The sequence below is a fragment of the Micropterus dolomieu genome, linkage group LG04, assembly GCF_021292245.1.
Source record: "Micropterus dolomieu isolate WLL.071019.BEF.003 ecotype Adirondacks linkage group LG04, ASM2129224v1, whole genome shotgun sequence".
NCBI classification, from domain to species: domain Eukaryota; kingdom Metazoa; phylum Chordata; class Actinopteri; order Centrarchiformes; family Centrarchidae; genus Micropterus; species Micropterus dolomieu.
In genome coordinates this window covers 4,925,074-4,941,146 of record NC_060153.1, presented here as the reverse complement: position 1 = coordinate 4,941,146, position 16,073 = coordinate 4,925,074, and the positions used below count along the sequence as shown (strand labels likewise).

The 16,073-nt window shown below is 38.5% G+C and overlaps 1 protein-coding gene across 1 annotated transcript in view; it reads left to right on the top strand.

Annotated features, from left to right (window-relative positions):
- The window catches only part of fhdc1 (FH2 domain containing 1), a 33,799-nt gene that overhangs the window by 8,524 nt on the left and 9,202 nt on the right, over positions 1 to 16,073 (top strand). The window contains exons 2-6 of the mRNA XM_046048172.1: positions 9,152 to 9,975; positions 11,646 to 11,707; positions 14,654 to 14,756; positions 14,912 to 14,997; positions 15,538 to 15,638. Of these exons, the coding sequence (XP_045904128.1) occupies positions 9,487 to 9,975; positions 11,646 to 11,707; positions 14,654 to 14,756; positions 14,912 to 14,997; positions 15,538 to 15,638 (841 nt within the window). The 5' untranslated portion in view covers positions 9,152 to 9,486. The remainder of the gene's footprint in view (positions 1 to 9,151; positions 9,976 to 11,645; positions 11,708 to 14,653; positions 14,757 to 14,911; positions 14,998 to 15,537; positions 15,639 to 16,073) is intronic.

The following is a 16,073-nucleotide window of genomic DNA, read 5'->3' as shown; positions in this document are numbered from 1 at the left end:
TGCCCATTAAGGCCACAATGAAACAAGATTTACTTGTTGTAATGATTTCTTCTGGCCTTCTTCTCCTAAAGTTTATTTAAATCTAATATGATATGTTTCAGCAGTCTGAATTAGACAAATCAAGTGCGTATCTTCCAAAGTTAGAACCTTTATGTCTTCCTGGACAGGGATTTCCTTTCAGCTGCTGTAACTTGGGAAGCTACCTAATTCTAAATTAGATCTATATCGAGTGCAAAAGCATCATATTAGCTTCAGATGAACTTCTGAATGACTAGAATGAGCAGGAGGAATGATTACAGCAAGCAAAGCCTGGTTATTGTTTTAATGTTTTAATGCAGACTTTAAAAATTATGAACATATCCTTAAAAGAATAAAATAACAGTGGAAAAGAAGTTCAGTCAGTAGGTGATATAGTAGCATCGCACTCCTTTTCATGACTCCTTAAACTGGACTCAAAGAACAGCAGAGGAACACAATGCCATAATTATGTGATGTGATCAGTAATCAGGACTTAAAGTGCCCCAAATAACTTACTGTGTTTTGTACTTTAAGACTGTACAACATAACCCAGAAACCCACATTGCTGTCATAAGAACTTGTGGCTAAATCTCAGGTTTAGTCACACTGATGGCACAAGCTAACCAAAGACAGTTTCCTATAGATTTGTTTTTTATATAGAGTACAAAGTTGTTACAGTTCCTACCACCTTGATTAGAAAATATAAATTCTTTGCCAATTATCAATAACAATAGAAAATACCTAGTGAGTATTTTATTTTAATCATTTCATGGAGTGAAAATGCAACACATGAATCCTTGATCAATTACAGAAAAAATATATATAATTGGGACTGGGAGGTTAATTATCAAGCTGCTTATAAAACTTTATGAATTAAAAAGACACTCCAGCCGACAGCTTTCCCTTTCACACTGAATGGGACTTTGATGCAGAGAGAGAGAGAAAGGGACATTGCGGTCTATTAATAGTAACACTTGTGAATTGTGGGCCAATTTTGCATCAAGGCAGAGGGACATCAGGGACAGTTTTAGGTGGATTTAATTGCCATTCTGAAGATTGGACTGGACCTAAATTGTTTTTTAATCAATATAAAAGGACAGTGCACTGCAGACTTTCCTGCTGTTTGCAGGAGACTCCTGACTTTTTATGGAACAGTTTCCTAATGCTGCTTCGTAACATCAGCAAAGTTGCATAACTAGTGACAAGCAAGACAAAGCTGATCCTCTGCTGTCTTCCAGTCAGTATTGCAGGTTTAGTTTCACATGCCGTGAGGTTGCATGAACTGTACTTTGGCCTCATTAGGAATTCATTCCTCACTCTAGACAAATAACACCATGTAATAATCTCCTTTAAAACCGATTTTGCAGATTTGACAGTGAAAGAACTGTTCAGTTTTGTTCGAGCCAAATTAATCCTCTATTAAAGCCTACTGTATCACACATGGCTGTTTGTTTTGGAGGTGGTTGGCCTGTACATGCAGCAAATTGGTCAGCCTAAGTACTAGATGTAACCTAATTCAATTTGCAACATTATTTTGAAGTAACAGAGCACATGCAGTGCCGTGTTGATTAGAGTTCCCAATGTGGTCCTAAAAATTGCTATGACTCTGAAGGATCCTTCTATGATGAGGATTATCTGATTCAACAGCTTGCGGACCAAGTACTGACATGTCCATTGATGTGTTCACTCATCCAGAGTCCAAATCTCGCTTTGTGTCAAGGGAGTAAGGCTGAAAGCTTGAGTGTTTTAACTCATTGATCCTTCAAATGTGACTATCACACAAGCTAATTAAGCAAGAGCAAATTAAGAGCTAGCTGTTTTGTGTGAAATATCCACATACAGGGTATCTGCAAAGCATTAATTTAAATTTGCTAAAACAAAAGTCTTTCAAAGCTATTAAAAACATTAATTTACAAAATTTGTTCTTGCCTGTTGTTGGCAGTAATGTGAGAAAATCCCCAGTGCTGTTGTTCCAGACCTCTGATAAAATCCACATGTGGACCTTAAATGACCTACTACTAATATTTAAATTGGTTAATCCATCCATCCATTCATCATTCCATTTTCTGTTGCTCATCCAGATCCAGGTCATGATTCATTAATGATATTAATAGGAATTATACTGCTAGGAAGAACAAAAGTGTGAGATAAATGTCAATAAATTCATGCACTTGTTAAATAATTCTAGGCTTTATCAGTACTGGTTTTCATTTGTATATTTCATACTTTGGCTGCAATGATTGTGAAGATGGTATTAAATTGTATTATATGTGATATTTGAAAGGTCCTAAAACATATTTCATTTAACTTGGTGAACCCAGCAGAAATCCTGACGAATTATAAAACCTGAGATAAAATAAAGTTATATTTCTTTTTCCGTTCAAGAACGTGTTGCTTCTGCGTTATAAATGTTTTACTAAGCCATAAATGTACACAGGTGTCTTGCCTCTGGGTCAGGACCATTGAGTGGCTATCCGCTCAGGACATCAGCAGTTGGATTGGAAGAGGGGTTACTTTATTCATGGGGACATGAATAATTCACTCTGTCAGGTTCTGCCAGGGTTCACTCAAAAAGTACAGACATAACAGTGCCAAGAACTCAGTCTGAAAATATTTGATAAATCCAGGATTTCCTGAATAATAGGCTCCTTGTCCACAATGTTTCCCAATTAGACTACTTTATCTGCTGTTTTCTGTTTTCTTAGGGTATGTTGGTACATTACACAACCAGTGGCAAGAGGTGATAAATAGCCTGCAGTTCATCAGATATTCAATATTTAGTTTCGAACATGAGCTCATTATCTCTGGATATCACAAAATGTGAGAAGAACAATTTATATAAAGATGTTCAACAATTTTTACATAGAAGGGACTTAAATACATTTTATGTGACTATAAGGTACAGTTTGCGAATGAAGCTGAAAGCTTAATGTGATTTATGTAACAGACCAGATTTATGTGCTTGAATACATTAGTGATCCTGCTGCAGTCTGTCACCTTCTGCTGCTATCTGAATGATGAACTGCAGTCCCTCTGCTGTTGCCAAGACCCGCAGTACTTTAAATGTTTGTCTGTGTTTGCTATACACACCTAAAAGGTGTCATTTCATATCCTCTGTGTGTGAAAGGAGAATTGTTGGCAATGCAGTCCTTTTGTCTTGAGTATCTGGGCAGTAGTTGCCAGGGCTGTGTGTGTGTGGGGCGGGGTGGCGGGGGCCTTGTTGCTTATGCTCAACTCTCAGTCTATTGTGTGTCCTCTCCATTGTTGTAAACAAGACATGGTAATCAGAGAGATAAGCCGCTGTTAAAAGAGTTCCCAAATGGATATGAAGTCATTTTCATCCAGGGAGTCCCAGAAAGCATCCTGGGCTGCTGCACAATACAAAACCACACAATCCAAGTGATAAAACACAGACATGGTGTGTATATTTGTTTAGATGCAGCCATACAGCGATCCCCCTTGGGAGCCATGAACAGGACTGTGACATTTGCGTTGGTGGGATGGTGGAGGGGTGAAGCAGTATGGACTCCAATGACAGGAGAGAGACAAAAAGGTAGTTTAAATATTTCTCAGCTAGGAATATCATTGGTTGACAGGAAAGGCCACAAACAAATCCCAAGAGGTGAAGGCCCAGTTAAAAAAAAAAAAAAATTAATCAACAACAAATCTGATAAATGTTCAACTCATTTATCAGTCAAAGAGTGTACAGCCATGCTAGCAGCTCTGTGAGGCTGTTCCTCGGGTGTTTTAAACTTAATGGTAACATTACCATGCTCATAATGCTAGCATGTTGATGTTTCGAAGTTATAGTGTTTACCATGTTCACCATCTTAGTTTAGCAAGTTGGCATGCTAACATTTGCTAATTTGAACCTAACACAAAGTACATCTGAGGCTGATGGGGTCGTCCTGAGTTTTGCAGGTATTTAGTCATAAACTAAAGTATTGGAGACTGTACAACATACAATAAATACCCTGAATCCAGAGGACCTTGATTTGGATAAGTGGAGATCAAGGTGGTCGGCAGGATCAGAAACAAACAGGTCTGACAGCGACATCCCACTGAGCCCTACACAAAACCTTTCTCTGCTAATGAGCGTTGCTATGGTAATGATGATGGCATAAGACTGGACAAATTCCTTGTGACCGCTCCTCTTTGGCCCTACAGTGTGACTGAAAGACCTCAGCTCTGCAGGGTGTTCACTGACCCTCAGGAAATTGAACTGGAAGTTCGCAACAGGGGATTATTATAGCAGGCGGTGGCACCTTCACCTTCAGCATTACACATTTGTGAGTGGAGCAGATTTTATTTGTTTTGGACTTGCTTGCTCCCTGGAGGCTTGTTGACAGGTACATCCTTTTAAAATCCTTTTCAGTTTTGCATAATGGAATAAGAAAAGAAAAAATAACCTGCAGCCAGAGGTCTCTATGCATCGCTTTTGCTCTATTATGACACTAAAAATGGGTGACAAAGAAAAACCAACATAAAATGTCTTAGTAAAAGTGTTTTGGACATGTCATCAAAACAGCGTCAGTGCTCCTTGACATAGTTCCTCCAAGTCCCTATAAATCTACTGAAGGGATAAACACAATTCTTGCAAAAAATATTCCCTCATTTGGTACTTTTGGACTCATGTGTCCAAAGTCTCAAATAGGTGAGATCTGATGACTGTACTTGCCACTTGTGACCCCATAATCGTAGGCGTTTTCTAAGGGTTGTGAGCATTTCATTCAGCAGAAAAGTGTTTCTCTACTCTCTTATCCTTTTAATCCTAATCTAGAACAGGCCTATGTAAAAATCAACATGTATTAACAAATTTTCAACAACAAAAAAAGGGATGTGAGAACAGTCAGAACCACTCTGAAGTAGACCTGAGTATTGATGAGCTTGACCCAAAAGGAGTCTTTTCTTCTCCTTCACTGTTGGCAAAGAACCCCTCAATTTTCCCTGCCACCTTACAGTTCACACTTTACATCTTGCCTAGATTAGTCACAATTAAAAATAATTGTTAGTTGCAGTCCTTACAGCAACAGACACACAGACCCAACTTCCACAACAATAGAAAGAGGCCCTACCTAGGGTTGGACAATAAAACAATAACAATAATTATCGCAATATAATGTTTTTCAATAACAATATAACAAATGTTCAATAAATATTCAATAAATGTTTGATTTTATTCACATGAATCATACACAAATTAAGACCTTTTTTTATTAAGATGTTTTTTTGAGAGCGAAAAAGCTTTTACTTAATTTGACTCGTGCATATTTGTTGACAAAGATTTTATCATAATTGTTTTTAATGTTCTACCTCAGATTTGTGAAGTGATCCACTGATTGGCATCTAGTGTTGACCACAAATAAGAGTTTAAACCACAATTAACCATCAGGTTTCTTCAACTTTCATTCAGGAGCAAATATCAGCCTTTAAACGCGAAATAAATAATGATTTGATACTTATCGTGATAATTATCGATATTGAAAGAAATGAAAATTTTTTTGGCCATATCGTCCAGCCGTAGCCCTACCCAGACCCAATTTGTTTGTGTATAATTTTAATCTGGCCTGACTTGGGTCCTGGTTGGGGTCACAGTTACTAGGACCCAAGTGGACCCATCAGACCCTCTTCCTCAGATTTGTCTTGGGAGAGGTCCCAAGGTCCTGCTCTAGAAGACCATTTTTATATATTGATGTTAACTTTGACCTCTGTTGCTCTGGGCTGTGTTCCCTTTCAAACACTAATAAGTGGGTGGGGTATTCCTTGTCACTAATGAAGACTGATAAGAATGCAGGAATGCCTCGGGCTCAACAACAGGTGGAGATTTCGATGAAGCCTCACAGTCTGTCTGTGTTCATTCATGGCAACAGATAGATGTGTGAATCTGGAAACTGTTCTTTCTTTCCTTCAGGGCTTCGCTGTATAGTGTTACTGACAGGTGTGTTTCCTCCTTTGTAAATCATGTTAGGCAAAGGATGTCACTTACAGCCTTGTTGGCTGGTTGTTGTCCCCTCATGCAGTTTAAAATATCATTAAATGAATGTGAATGTGTACAGTTACAGTGCAGACAGGAATATTTGTTACCATTCATATCTGTCCCATCAAATATGAAGCTAGAGCCAGGAGGCGAATTTGCAAATCCTGCTATGGCAAGTATGAAAGAACAGGAAGTATTTGCTGATGAAAGAGATGCAAAGGTAGCTAGCAGTCTAATCACAGTGCAACCCTTGCTGTAATTTAATGCCATGCCTTGAATAGAATAAACAGTGTTTGAAATAGTAGTAAGCTATGACTCAATGTAACAAAAACACCAGATCTCCCCTTTCAAGGATCAATGGGACTGCCATCGATTCAGCAGACCTAGCTAATGTTCAGTCAAATGAACCAGATGGACACTGATGGTTATAAACATACAAACATTTTTATTCATGAATAAATGAATGAGTGAGTGAATAGCATGAGCCATATAAACAACACAAAACAGGCAGTTAACAATTAGAGGAGGAGGGCGGTGGGCAGCGGCCGGGGACCAACACCAGTTCCAGATCTGAAACTTACTAATTAATACATTATATCTCCTTTTTTTAATCAGTTAAAACACCAACGTGTAAAAATCACTATTTGTTGCTTTATGGAGGTTATGTGTGTCAAAATGTCAAGACTTTATTTCCTGTACAGATTCAAGAAAGAGATATAACGTGTTATTAGTGAACTTTTTTTTTTTTTTTTACCTTTGGACATAGCCAGCTAGCTGTGTCACAGTTTCCAGTATGTGCTAAACTAAGCAGTAAGTAATAAAGCAGCTGAGATGACAGAATAAAGAGAGATAAAAGCAACAAGTGAAGCAGCAGACAGTGTAACTCCTTTTTGTTCCTGAGTTTTATGCACAGCATCTGTTAAAGTAGCCACGTCTTTTAGCGCCGCAGACGGAGATGACTCAGTGTGAGGTCAGTTGTTCCCGCAGTCTTATGAATTAGACATGAGTGACGGTGTGGTCCAGCTCGGAGCTGAGCGTGCAGGTTGATGTTGGCAACATGAGGCCATTTGTGACGTCTGCTTTATTAATAAATAATAATCTCTGGGTATCAGGTGGTATACTTGCTGCTAACTAATGGGAGATGACCACTTAGATGTTACTAAGTTGTAAAAGGGGCAGAGAGTTTATTCTAGAAACAACCAGAAAGTGGCCATTAATACAGCGTTTGATAACAAGTATTTTTTTATTTTTTTATTTTTTTTAAATGTCCTTGAAGCCGATTGTTTCCCCTGAAACTAAATTCTGGAACTGATGTACTATCACTACCACACCTCTGATGTACCTACTGTGTCTTGTCATAAGCATCATTAATTTCATTGTTTAAGTCTAGGAAAGTATCACATCACAGTAGCCGTGTCGACTGTGGCAGTGAGTGATACGTTGTCCTGAAACAGAACCAGTTTCCCTTCAATTTAGGACTACAACCGTTGATTTGAAAAAGAGGGAGAGGGGAGGGGTGGGTGACTCAAATGCTTCCTTTCCTTCTGGTCTATGAAGTTAAAGACTGCTTAGGTTTTCCAGTTCTCTTTAACCACACCACCAAATCAACCTCTGATTTTGGAAAGACTGTTTGAAAGATTGTCCAATGACTCAGATTTTAGAGGTGTAATCTTCTAAAGAAAACTGGTTGTAGATTATCACTGTATGAACATTCTTGCTATCTCCATCTGTCCCCCCTACAGTGAGCATTTGCAGGTGTTAAAATGTGAATTATTCCTCCTTTAAAAGGACTGTATTTGAGTGAATTTGAGGTCCTCTCAGGCCTAAAGCAGTTCACAGATTAAGATTTGCTAGATAGCAACTGTGTAGTAGTGGAAATGTCTGTTTGTGGGCCTGGTAACATGACATAAATGTCTTCTTCAGTTGCTTCTGTTGGGTTTGCTGTTGCATTCTTTTGACTTTGCAAAGCAATCTGACAAAATTTGCCTGTTCTCAACTTTTTTTTTCTTCTGGTGCATCATGTAGTTTTGTTAATGGTGTTGCTATGCAACAGGATCTGATTATCTAAATACATATGCGACCACTAGTACTAGATGCTGATTGGCCACTGGTATCTGTCCCTTTGATTTAAATCAGGAAATGTGTCTAATTGGATTTTAGTAATTGTTGCTTTTCATTTGAGTTTATCTTCCTCTGCAAGGAATTAAATGAAAATGGATTTAATGAAATCAACATTTAAGAGCCAGAAATAATTACACAGATCATTATTTAATTGAAAATTGATTTGAATATTAGTTAAGTTATTTATGGTATTTATTAGATTTGCACAATATATTGACAGTATATCGCTATTGCAAGTACACGTTGCGTCCGTTGGTTGTGTGGCTTAGTTGTGTTAGATTTCAAGCCTCCTTGAAACCACTATATAATGATCATGCTTCATTGGCCAGTTGCCCTTCCACATGCAAGTGTGCATGGGTCCACTGCACAAACAAACCCTATTGAGCATACCAAGCTGCATACTTCTGCAGCGTGTGAGTAAGAGAGAGAGCGTAAGAGAGGGAGAGAGAAACGAAAAGAAAAGCAAGAAAGAACAAAAAAGTAAGAAGATGAGTGGAGCTCAGGGAGACAACGAAATAACTGAGATCAAAGGGTAAACGTATCAGAAACAGGCCCCGTCAACTGGTGTTTTTACATATGTTTAAGGATATCAAAATTAATGTCGTAATCGCAATAGTAATGATCAATATCGCAATATCAGATTTTGTCAAAATTGTGCAGCCCTAGTACATTATTAAATGAGACTTATTGTGAAAGTCACAATATTGCTTTAACAATGACTTTTTATATTTGTTAGTAGCCCATTACATGAGAACTCCTTAAAAATGAAAATGATACCAAACTGTGTAACAGAAACTAAGCTGTTGGTGTAATGTGTAATGACATTATACACCCCACAGCCTGACTTCAAAGCCCTTCAAAAATAGAAAAAAAGAGGATTTGCCATTTCCTTCATTGTGAGCCCCTTTTTCTGGGTACCCCTTCACTTTTGATCTGTCGCACCCCTTAATTTTCTCTAATTTCAGATTGTCCATGACAAAATGCATGACTACCTCTGTATAATCCTGTCCTATGTTTTTTTTGTTTCTCTTGTAGCTCCATGGCCATCGTCGCCCCCCACCCTCTCCCCCGGGTGGTAACCTTCAAAGAGTCTGCGCAGCACGATGGATGACCAGCTGGGTGATGGAGATGGACAGAATCAAAGGACATGCTCCCTTCATTGTGACTAGATGAAGGGACATCTACCTTCTTGCAGCAGTGAGGGGACACACACTGCAGCATTTTGACGTTCTTCAGAGTGAATTGATGCACCTAAAAGAAAACAAATTCTAGTACTTTGGAAATCCCTTTGAAGAGGAAATACTGATCAGTTTGGGTACCATACTCTCTCATCAAAGAGCTCATATGCTGACTGCTTGTCCCTGCTTGTTATGAGTTGTCCATCCTCAATCAATGAGCCAGAGAGCTGCAGCAGTGAGCGAAGCAGCTGCACCACTTCCTCCATTACTACCTCTGACCCATCCTCTATGTCTGGACACACTCACGCCACCCTACCTTCCCTCAGTGATACCTCTGACACCTCCAAGCATGCTCCTCCGCCTCCTCCCCTGCCACCCCCACCGCCTGGGGCACCCCCGCCCCCTCCACCCCCGGCGTCCACCAACCACAACGCAAGGAAAAAGCGCCGCGTCCGCAGCTTCTTCTGGAAGCCGATACCGGAGGAGAAGGTGCGCGGGAAGCCCAACATCTGGACAATGGCGGTGCGGCAGCAGCAGTACCAGATCGATGTTCGCTCTGTGGAGGAGCTGTTTGGGCAGCAGGAGGAGGCAGTGACAGGCATACGTGGGGCGACACCAGACACTGGAACCTCAACACGTGTCTCCCGGTCCCGCTCCTTCAAGGAGAGCAGCAAGGATGAGGTGAGTCTGTTGTAGCTCTGAGACCAGCAACACTAGAAAATTTGTCTTGATGGTTAACAAAGAAGATATGTGATAGTGGAGTTTAGAGTGCTGGCACAGTAATAAAATATTAATACTCACTGGCAAGTCCAGTTTATATTATATGTTTATTTAATCATGTAATCTCACTGAGATCAAGATTGCTTTTGCAAGAGAGACCTGAGTACAGCAGAGGGAAATAGATTTATATAGCAGACACACAACAAACATAGCTGGTCAAACAAACAGCAGGAGAAACAGTCACTCTACAAAAGTTAAAAAATATTATGTTTAAATTCATCCAATGAACTTCCTTTGTTATTAATTCCATTGATACGGTGCAAAGTAGTGGAAGGCAGCCTTCTGAAGTTCAGAATTCACTCGTGCGGCATCAAGAGAGATCTGATGTTTAAAATTTTAGAAGAGGTGATATGTAAGGCAGCTTTAGTAGGAGACGTTTATAAACAAAAACTATTGTGTATAGTTCGGTTCTTGTTGCTAGTGAGGACCAGATTACTTTTTCATAAAGTACACAGTGATGAGTGTAAAGTTTATTTACTGTAATAAAATGCAGCACACAATAGTAAACTACATGAAGTTATTTTTTAAAGCATTCAAGATTCAGTATTATAAGATTTTTATTGCTTTTTAAATGTTGAACCCAATGAAAGTGTACAGATTTATAGAATTAGGGTTTATATTTTTCCTTTTTTTTTAACAAAAAAAATGACATTTCATTCATTTTGCACACTATATATATATATTAGATTACAGTGACCATATTCTGTTTGATTCTCTGATGCGGAAAAACCTGCTCAGAGTCAGAAAATACACAAGCTTGATTAGTGGAAACATGTAGGCCTAAACTCTTGGAAGTTCTCAACCATACGATACTACAGTACATAACTCTACCTCTGCTCCTACTGTATTAAGATATCCCTGCAGGGACACGTTAGGTAATGGTGCTCAAAAGCATGCTTTATGGACTCCTGGAAAGTAACATGAACTATGAGGCAAAACCTGCATGAGGAGTCGGGAGAATTGTTCTGTCCTACCAACAGTCCAAAACCCAAAGATATTCAACTACTAATGATATCAAACAGAGACAAGCAGCAAATCTTCACACTGGAGGAAAACTTTTGGCATTTTTGTCTGATAAATGACCTAAACAACTGATTGTTTATCAATATTGTTCATGTTAATCTTCTGTCAATTAACTAATCATTCAGCACTATATTACATACTGTATATCATTTGGGTATTTTCAAGTAAATTTAACTAAATGGTTTCTTGTCTTCCTCCATTTCACCTGGACTCATCTTAAATTTAAACCACAGAAGTGTCTAATTGCTATTTTAAAGCTGTAATTAGGTCTCTTTTTAAAAATGTTTGTACTGTACATTCAAGGCAGTGCAAGGCATTGTTAATGAAGGAGGCGTAAACTACATGTGGGGCCCAATAGAATTCCAGTATCCCATAAGGTGGTGTGGGTGGTGTTGGGAATATGTACTGTAGGTAACCCAAGCAACAACAAACAGAGTACTTCAAAAAAGAAGGAAGGGCTGTGGGAACATACGAGTGTTTAATTGTGTGTTTAACCGAAACTACAGCACAATCATGCATCACTTATAATGTCTTTCATTTGTTTTCAGATCAGCATCCTTGACTCCAAGAGGGGGATGAATGTGGGCATTTTCTTGAAGCAGTTCAAGAAGTAAGTGTTCCAACTGCTTCCCAAACTAAAACATAAAATGTCTTAGTAAGCCTCCAGAACTGCTTTGATGCTCCAAGTCTCTGGAGTCTAATAAGACTTGTTATTCCTTCATTTGGTGTTTTGATAGTGCTGGTGGAAAGTGCTTTCTAAAAAGCCTTTTGTCATTTCCTGCATGCCAGTTGAAGACCAGAGAACACAGATGCATCATAAAGACAGATGAAGTAGTCATGGTACAGTTGCTTGGTTGGGCTGATCCGAGGAGTAAATGTGCTAAAATTACCTTTGCTTTTATGGAGAGTTGACCCGTGTTGATGAATGGAAAAAGCTCTTGCACTCCAGAAGTCGGTATCAGATCATACTCTCTGACTGTGAAAGATCCGAAGAATCCAGCACTCTGTCGATCCCTTGTCCTCATTTTACTGATGAATGTATTTTACCTCATGCAGGTCTGAGCGCCGATGTTCTGGTGTGGTGTTCTGATATGTATCTTATCATCTGTGTGTGTTTTGGACCAAAATCACCCATAGCTATTTATTGAGATGAGATCTGGTTACTGTGAAGTTCACATCATTTTCATTCTCATCAAACCATTAATGTTTCTACACTCATTTATTCACGTTTTTTGGCTGCATATACAGTATACTCATGATGTTTCTGTGGGAGAACGCAAGGCAACTAATTGTTGTTGTGTAAAGGTTTTAGAAATGAAAAGGCCTTAAAGTCCAGATTATGAGGCCACAACAGTGAAGAATAAGGAGTACAATGTGTCTAGAAGAAAAGAGGGAGCTGAACTTATACAAAATTTGGCAGGCACTTAGTTAGCTCGGGCCAGTGCTGAGAAGTAGGAGATATTTGGCGATAACGAGGAGGGCAGTGAGCTATCTAACCTTTTGTTTCTTCATCGTACCATTTTCTTGATGGCTAATGGACACTAATTGATCACAAGGTATTTTGAAACTTAGTAGAAAGGGAATATAACTGATCATAGCAGGGGTTTTTTGCTGTCCTACTTCATGTACCACATTTGGTTATGGTGCGTTTTATAGGTGTTCACAGTGCTGTCCCAGAGATCCAACACTGATGGTATCTTGAAAAACACTGTCAGTTTCGGTTTCAGGCAAAATCCATTATAAATCTTTTTAACTGAGGGAGATTAGGCTCAGAATCTGTGTCACTGATTCTAATAGGCTTTCTTAGCTCCCCATTGTTTATAATGAATTGCTTCTGGAAATCTCGAGTGTGTTCGACCAGCATTGTGTTACATAAGTCGTCTGGAGCAGAGTACCTAAAGTGTGTTACGTTTCTGTTTGCATGACAGTGTATTTGCATGGCTCCCCACTGTATTTTAATGCCATTTGACTGTCAGCCATGCTGTGCTCAGTCAGGAAATGCGTGTGAGCAGTGACTTCATCACAGTGTTTATTTTTGTGTGCCTTTTCATTTGACTTCAACTCTAATATGGTTTGGTCCCCTGTCCTATATATGATCCTCTGTCCTCTCCTTCAATGGTTTACAAATGATTTGAGTCAGTTTTCACAATAGAATTTCAAAGTGCAAAAAGCACTCAATAAATGTAGGCTCAAATACAATGTGATACTCTTTTAAAGTAAGAGTCAACCAAAAGTAAAAACAATATACAGAAATAGATTTGCGAAGTGGGAGAAGCCACAGATTATGGAAGTTTCTTTTACCACTGTAAATTTTCCATTTAGGTTATTTCTTTTAACGTCATGCTGAATGTTCCTCAAAATAGAAACACAGGAGTCTCCTGGATAATTTAATGGTAGTATAGATGTATGTTCTGGCCAACAGTTTTAACTATTTCAACGTTGTTGCTGAGAAATCCTTTTTTGTTTAGTTTATTTGTCCATTTGGATTGTAAATGTCTCCAAATACTACAATGTCCATGAGTCTTAGCAACTAAAATGCATGTCATACTTAAAAGTATAAAAAGTAATTGCATAAAAACAAATGTTTATTTTGAGTGTAAATTCAGTATCTTAGTATCTTAGAAAATATAAAATATCTAAAAACAAACAAAAACAAAAAAACTGATCTAACCTGCAGAATGTTTTATCAAGTATCTGTTCATTTTAAACCTTTAGCTCCAGTTAGCTGTTAGCAACACGCACAAGACATTTTTTGTCTCATTCTGTTTTTATGAACCTTTTGAGTTTTTATAAAAGAACCAGAAATACTTGTTCATCTTCTGTATTAGTGATTCAGCTGAGATTGTTTCATGTCCATCCAAGCCTTGGAAGTCACCTAAGATTTTCTATGCAGAAAGTGAACAGGAGTAAAAGTCCCATCATAAACAATCTAGTTTGTGTTGTATGCTTAACTTTGGCTTGAACACTTAAATCTTCTATCCTTTCTTACATGGGCTCACAAATGCTTTATGTCAGTTTCCACAAAGTGCAGAATTAATTATGAAGCAATCCATAAATTTGGTCTATATATATAAAATACTACACAGCATGAAACTATTAGATAGCAACAAATTAGTTTTCATGCTATTATAGTTTGCAGCTGTATAGTGTGCAGAAATACTGTTTTACTGTTACAGTGACCATGATTTAAGCCTGCAGTTATCTGCAACATTACATACTTTTGGTATAGTTTATTCATATATGAGTGTCTCTACATGTAATTAGACATGATTGAGAATACATGTTGAACTGTGAATGTCATGTGCTGTAAGGAGCAATGCAATGCCCACATGTATAGTAGAGGGAGTGATGTTTTTCATTTTACTTATATTGTCCGTAACATTGTCATTGTCAGTATTTTTGGTTTGTTTTGCCTGTTAATAAAGTCAAGCCTGACAGGGACTCTGTGAGTAAAAGTAGGATTTATTGCTTTTGTAAACACAGGAGAGCGAGCATTAAGTGAGCACCTGTGCTATTTATCATTGAACTTAATTGAAACAAACTGTTTGTCTTCCAGGTCCAACCGCTCCATTGTTGAAGACATACGACAAGGAGAAGGAAAGATTTATGGAGCAGAGCTGCTCAAAGACTTGCTGAAGCTCCTGCCTGACGCAGAGGAGGTTTGTGTTTTTGAATGTCTGTGTGGCTTTTAGCAAATTATGAATTGGTACAATGTTTTTGAATTAAAAACCAAAACTGACGATAAAAGACAGTTGAATGTAGATAGAAAACAATAAAGCCTGCTGAGCTTCCTCTTTCTCTATTTTCCCAACAGATCAAGAAATTTAAGGCTTTTAAAGGAGACCCAGACAAGCTGACACTGGTCGATTCCTTTATGTACCTCTTGATCCAGGTGCCTTGGTAAGTAGCTTTCAATCGTGTGTACATAGTGTAGTTTCGGTCCAAGAGAAATGTGATGTTGTTTGACAGTCAATGAAAGAAGAAAGGTTTTGCACTATTGTTGTCATTTTGTGAGGACAGATTTGGATTTTGTGGGGACTTTCCAGCAAACTTGTACTGTGTTGTATGTGTATTTACTTTTCTGGGACAGTGCACATGAATTAACATTTTAAAATATAGCAGAGCTAGAAACGACTGAGTCATAGATATCTGCAGTCTCTTCCCAAAGTGTTGTTTTTTTTTTGCAAGAACACTGGGTGAAAACACTGAAGTAGTATTAGTGTAACAGAGATGGTGAAATCAGCTCCCACTGCTACTCAGCCTAAGATAAATATATATCAAGTTATGTTCTACATTTTTAAATGAAAATGATGTTTGGGCTTCTCTGCAGAACCTTAACTTGTCCTTTAAAAGAAGTCTGTCAACTCCTTTTCTCATTTCCTCACAGCCTACAGAATGACATCCATCAGATTTAACATCTGTCTTTTTTGTCTCTGACAGGTTTGAGGTTCGGATCGAGACCATGGTCCTCCACGAAGAGTTCTTCCCTTCCTGTGCTGTAATGAGCCACGAGATCGATGTCGTCCGCGTCGCCACTAAAGGTAATAACACACAGGCTCTTCTACCTTCTCACACACACACACACATAGTTGTATGTGCTCAGACAGGTGACCCAGATATTCGAGCTGTCAGCGGTGCTGAACAAAAAGTAGGAATGTGTCACCTGAGACCAGAGATGCTCACAAGTCTTTGAGCTAGAGTCCAAGTCAAGTCTAAAGTCCCAGACTCTTAAACCCAGTGTAACGTTAACTAAATAAAACTGTAACGTTACATGGTCAAAGCTGTAACCTGTTTTTCACTTACAGAGCACAACCATGTCAGCCTAATGTAGGCTACGATGCGTCTACAATTAATGACAGCTTATTAAATACTGTAAGTCAACACACCCCGCAGACTCAGAACCAGTGTAACATTAACTAAATAAAACTGTAACGTTGCATGATTAATAAACCTGTAACCTGTTTTTCACATACAGA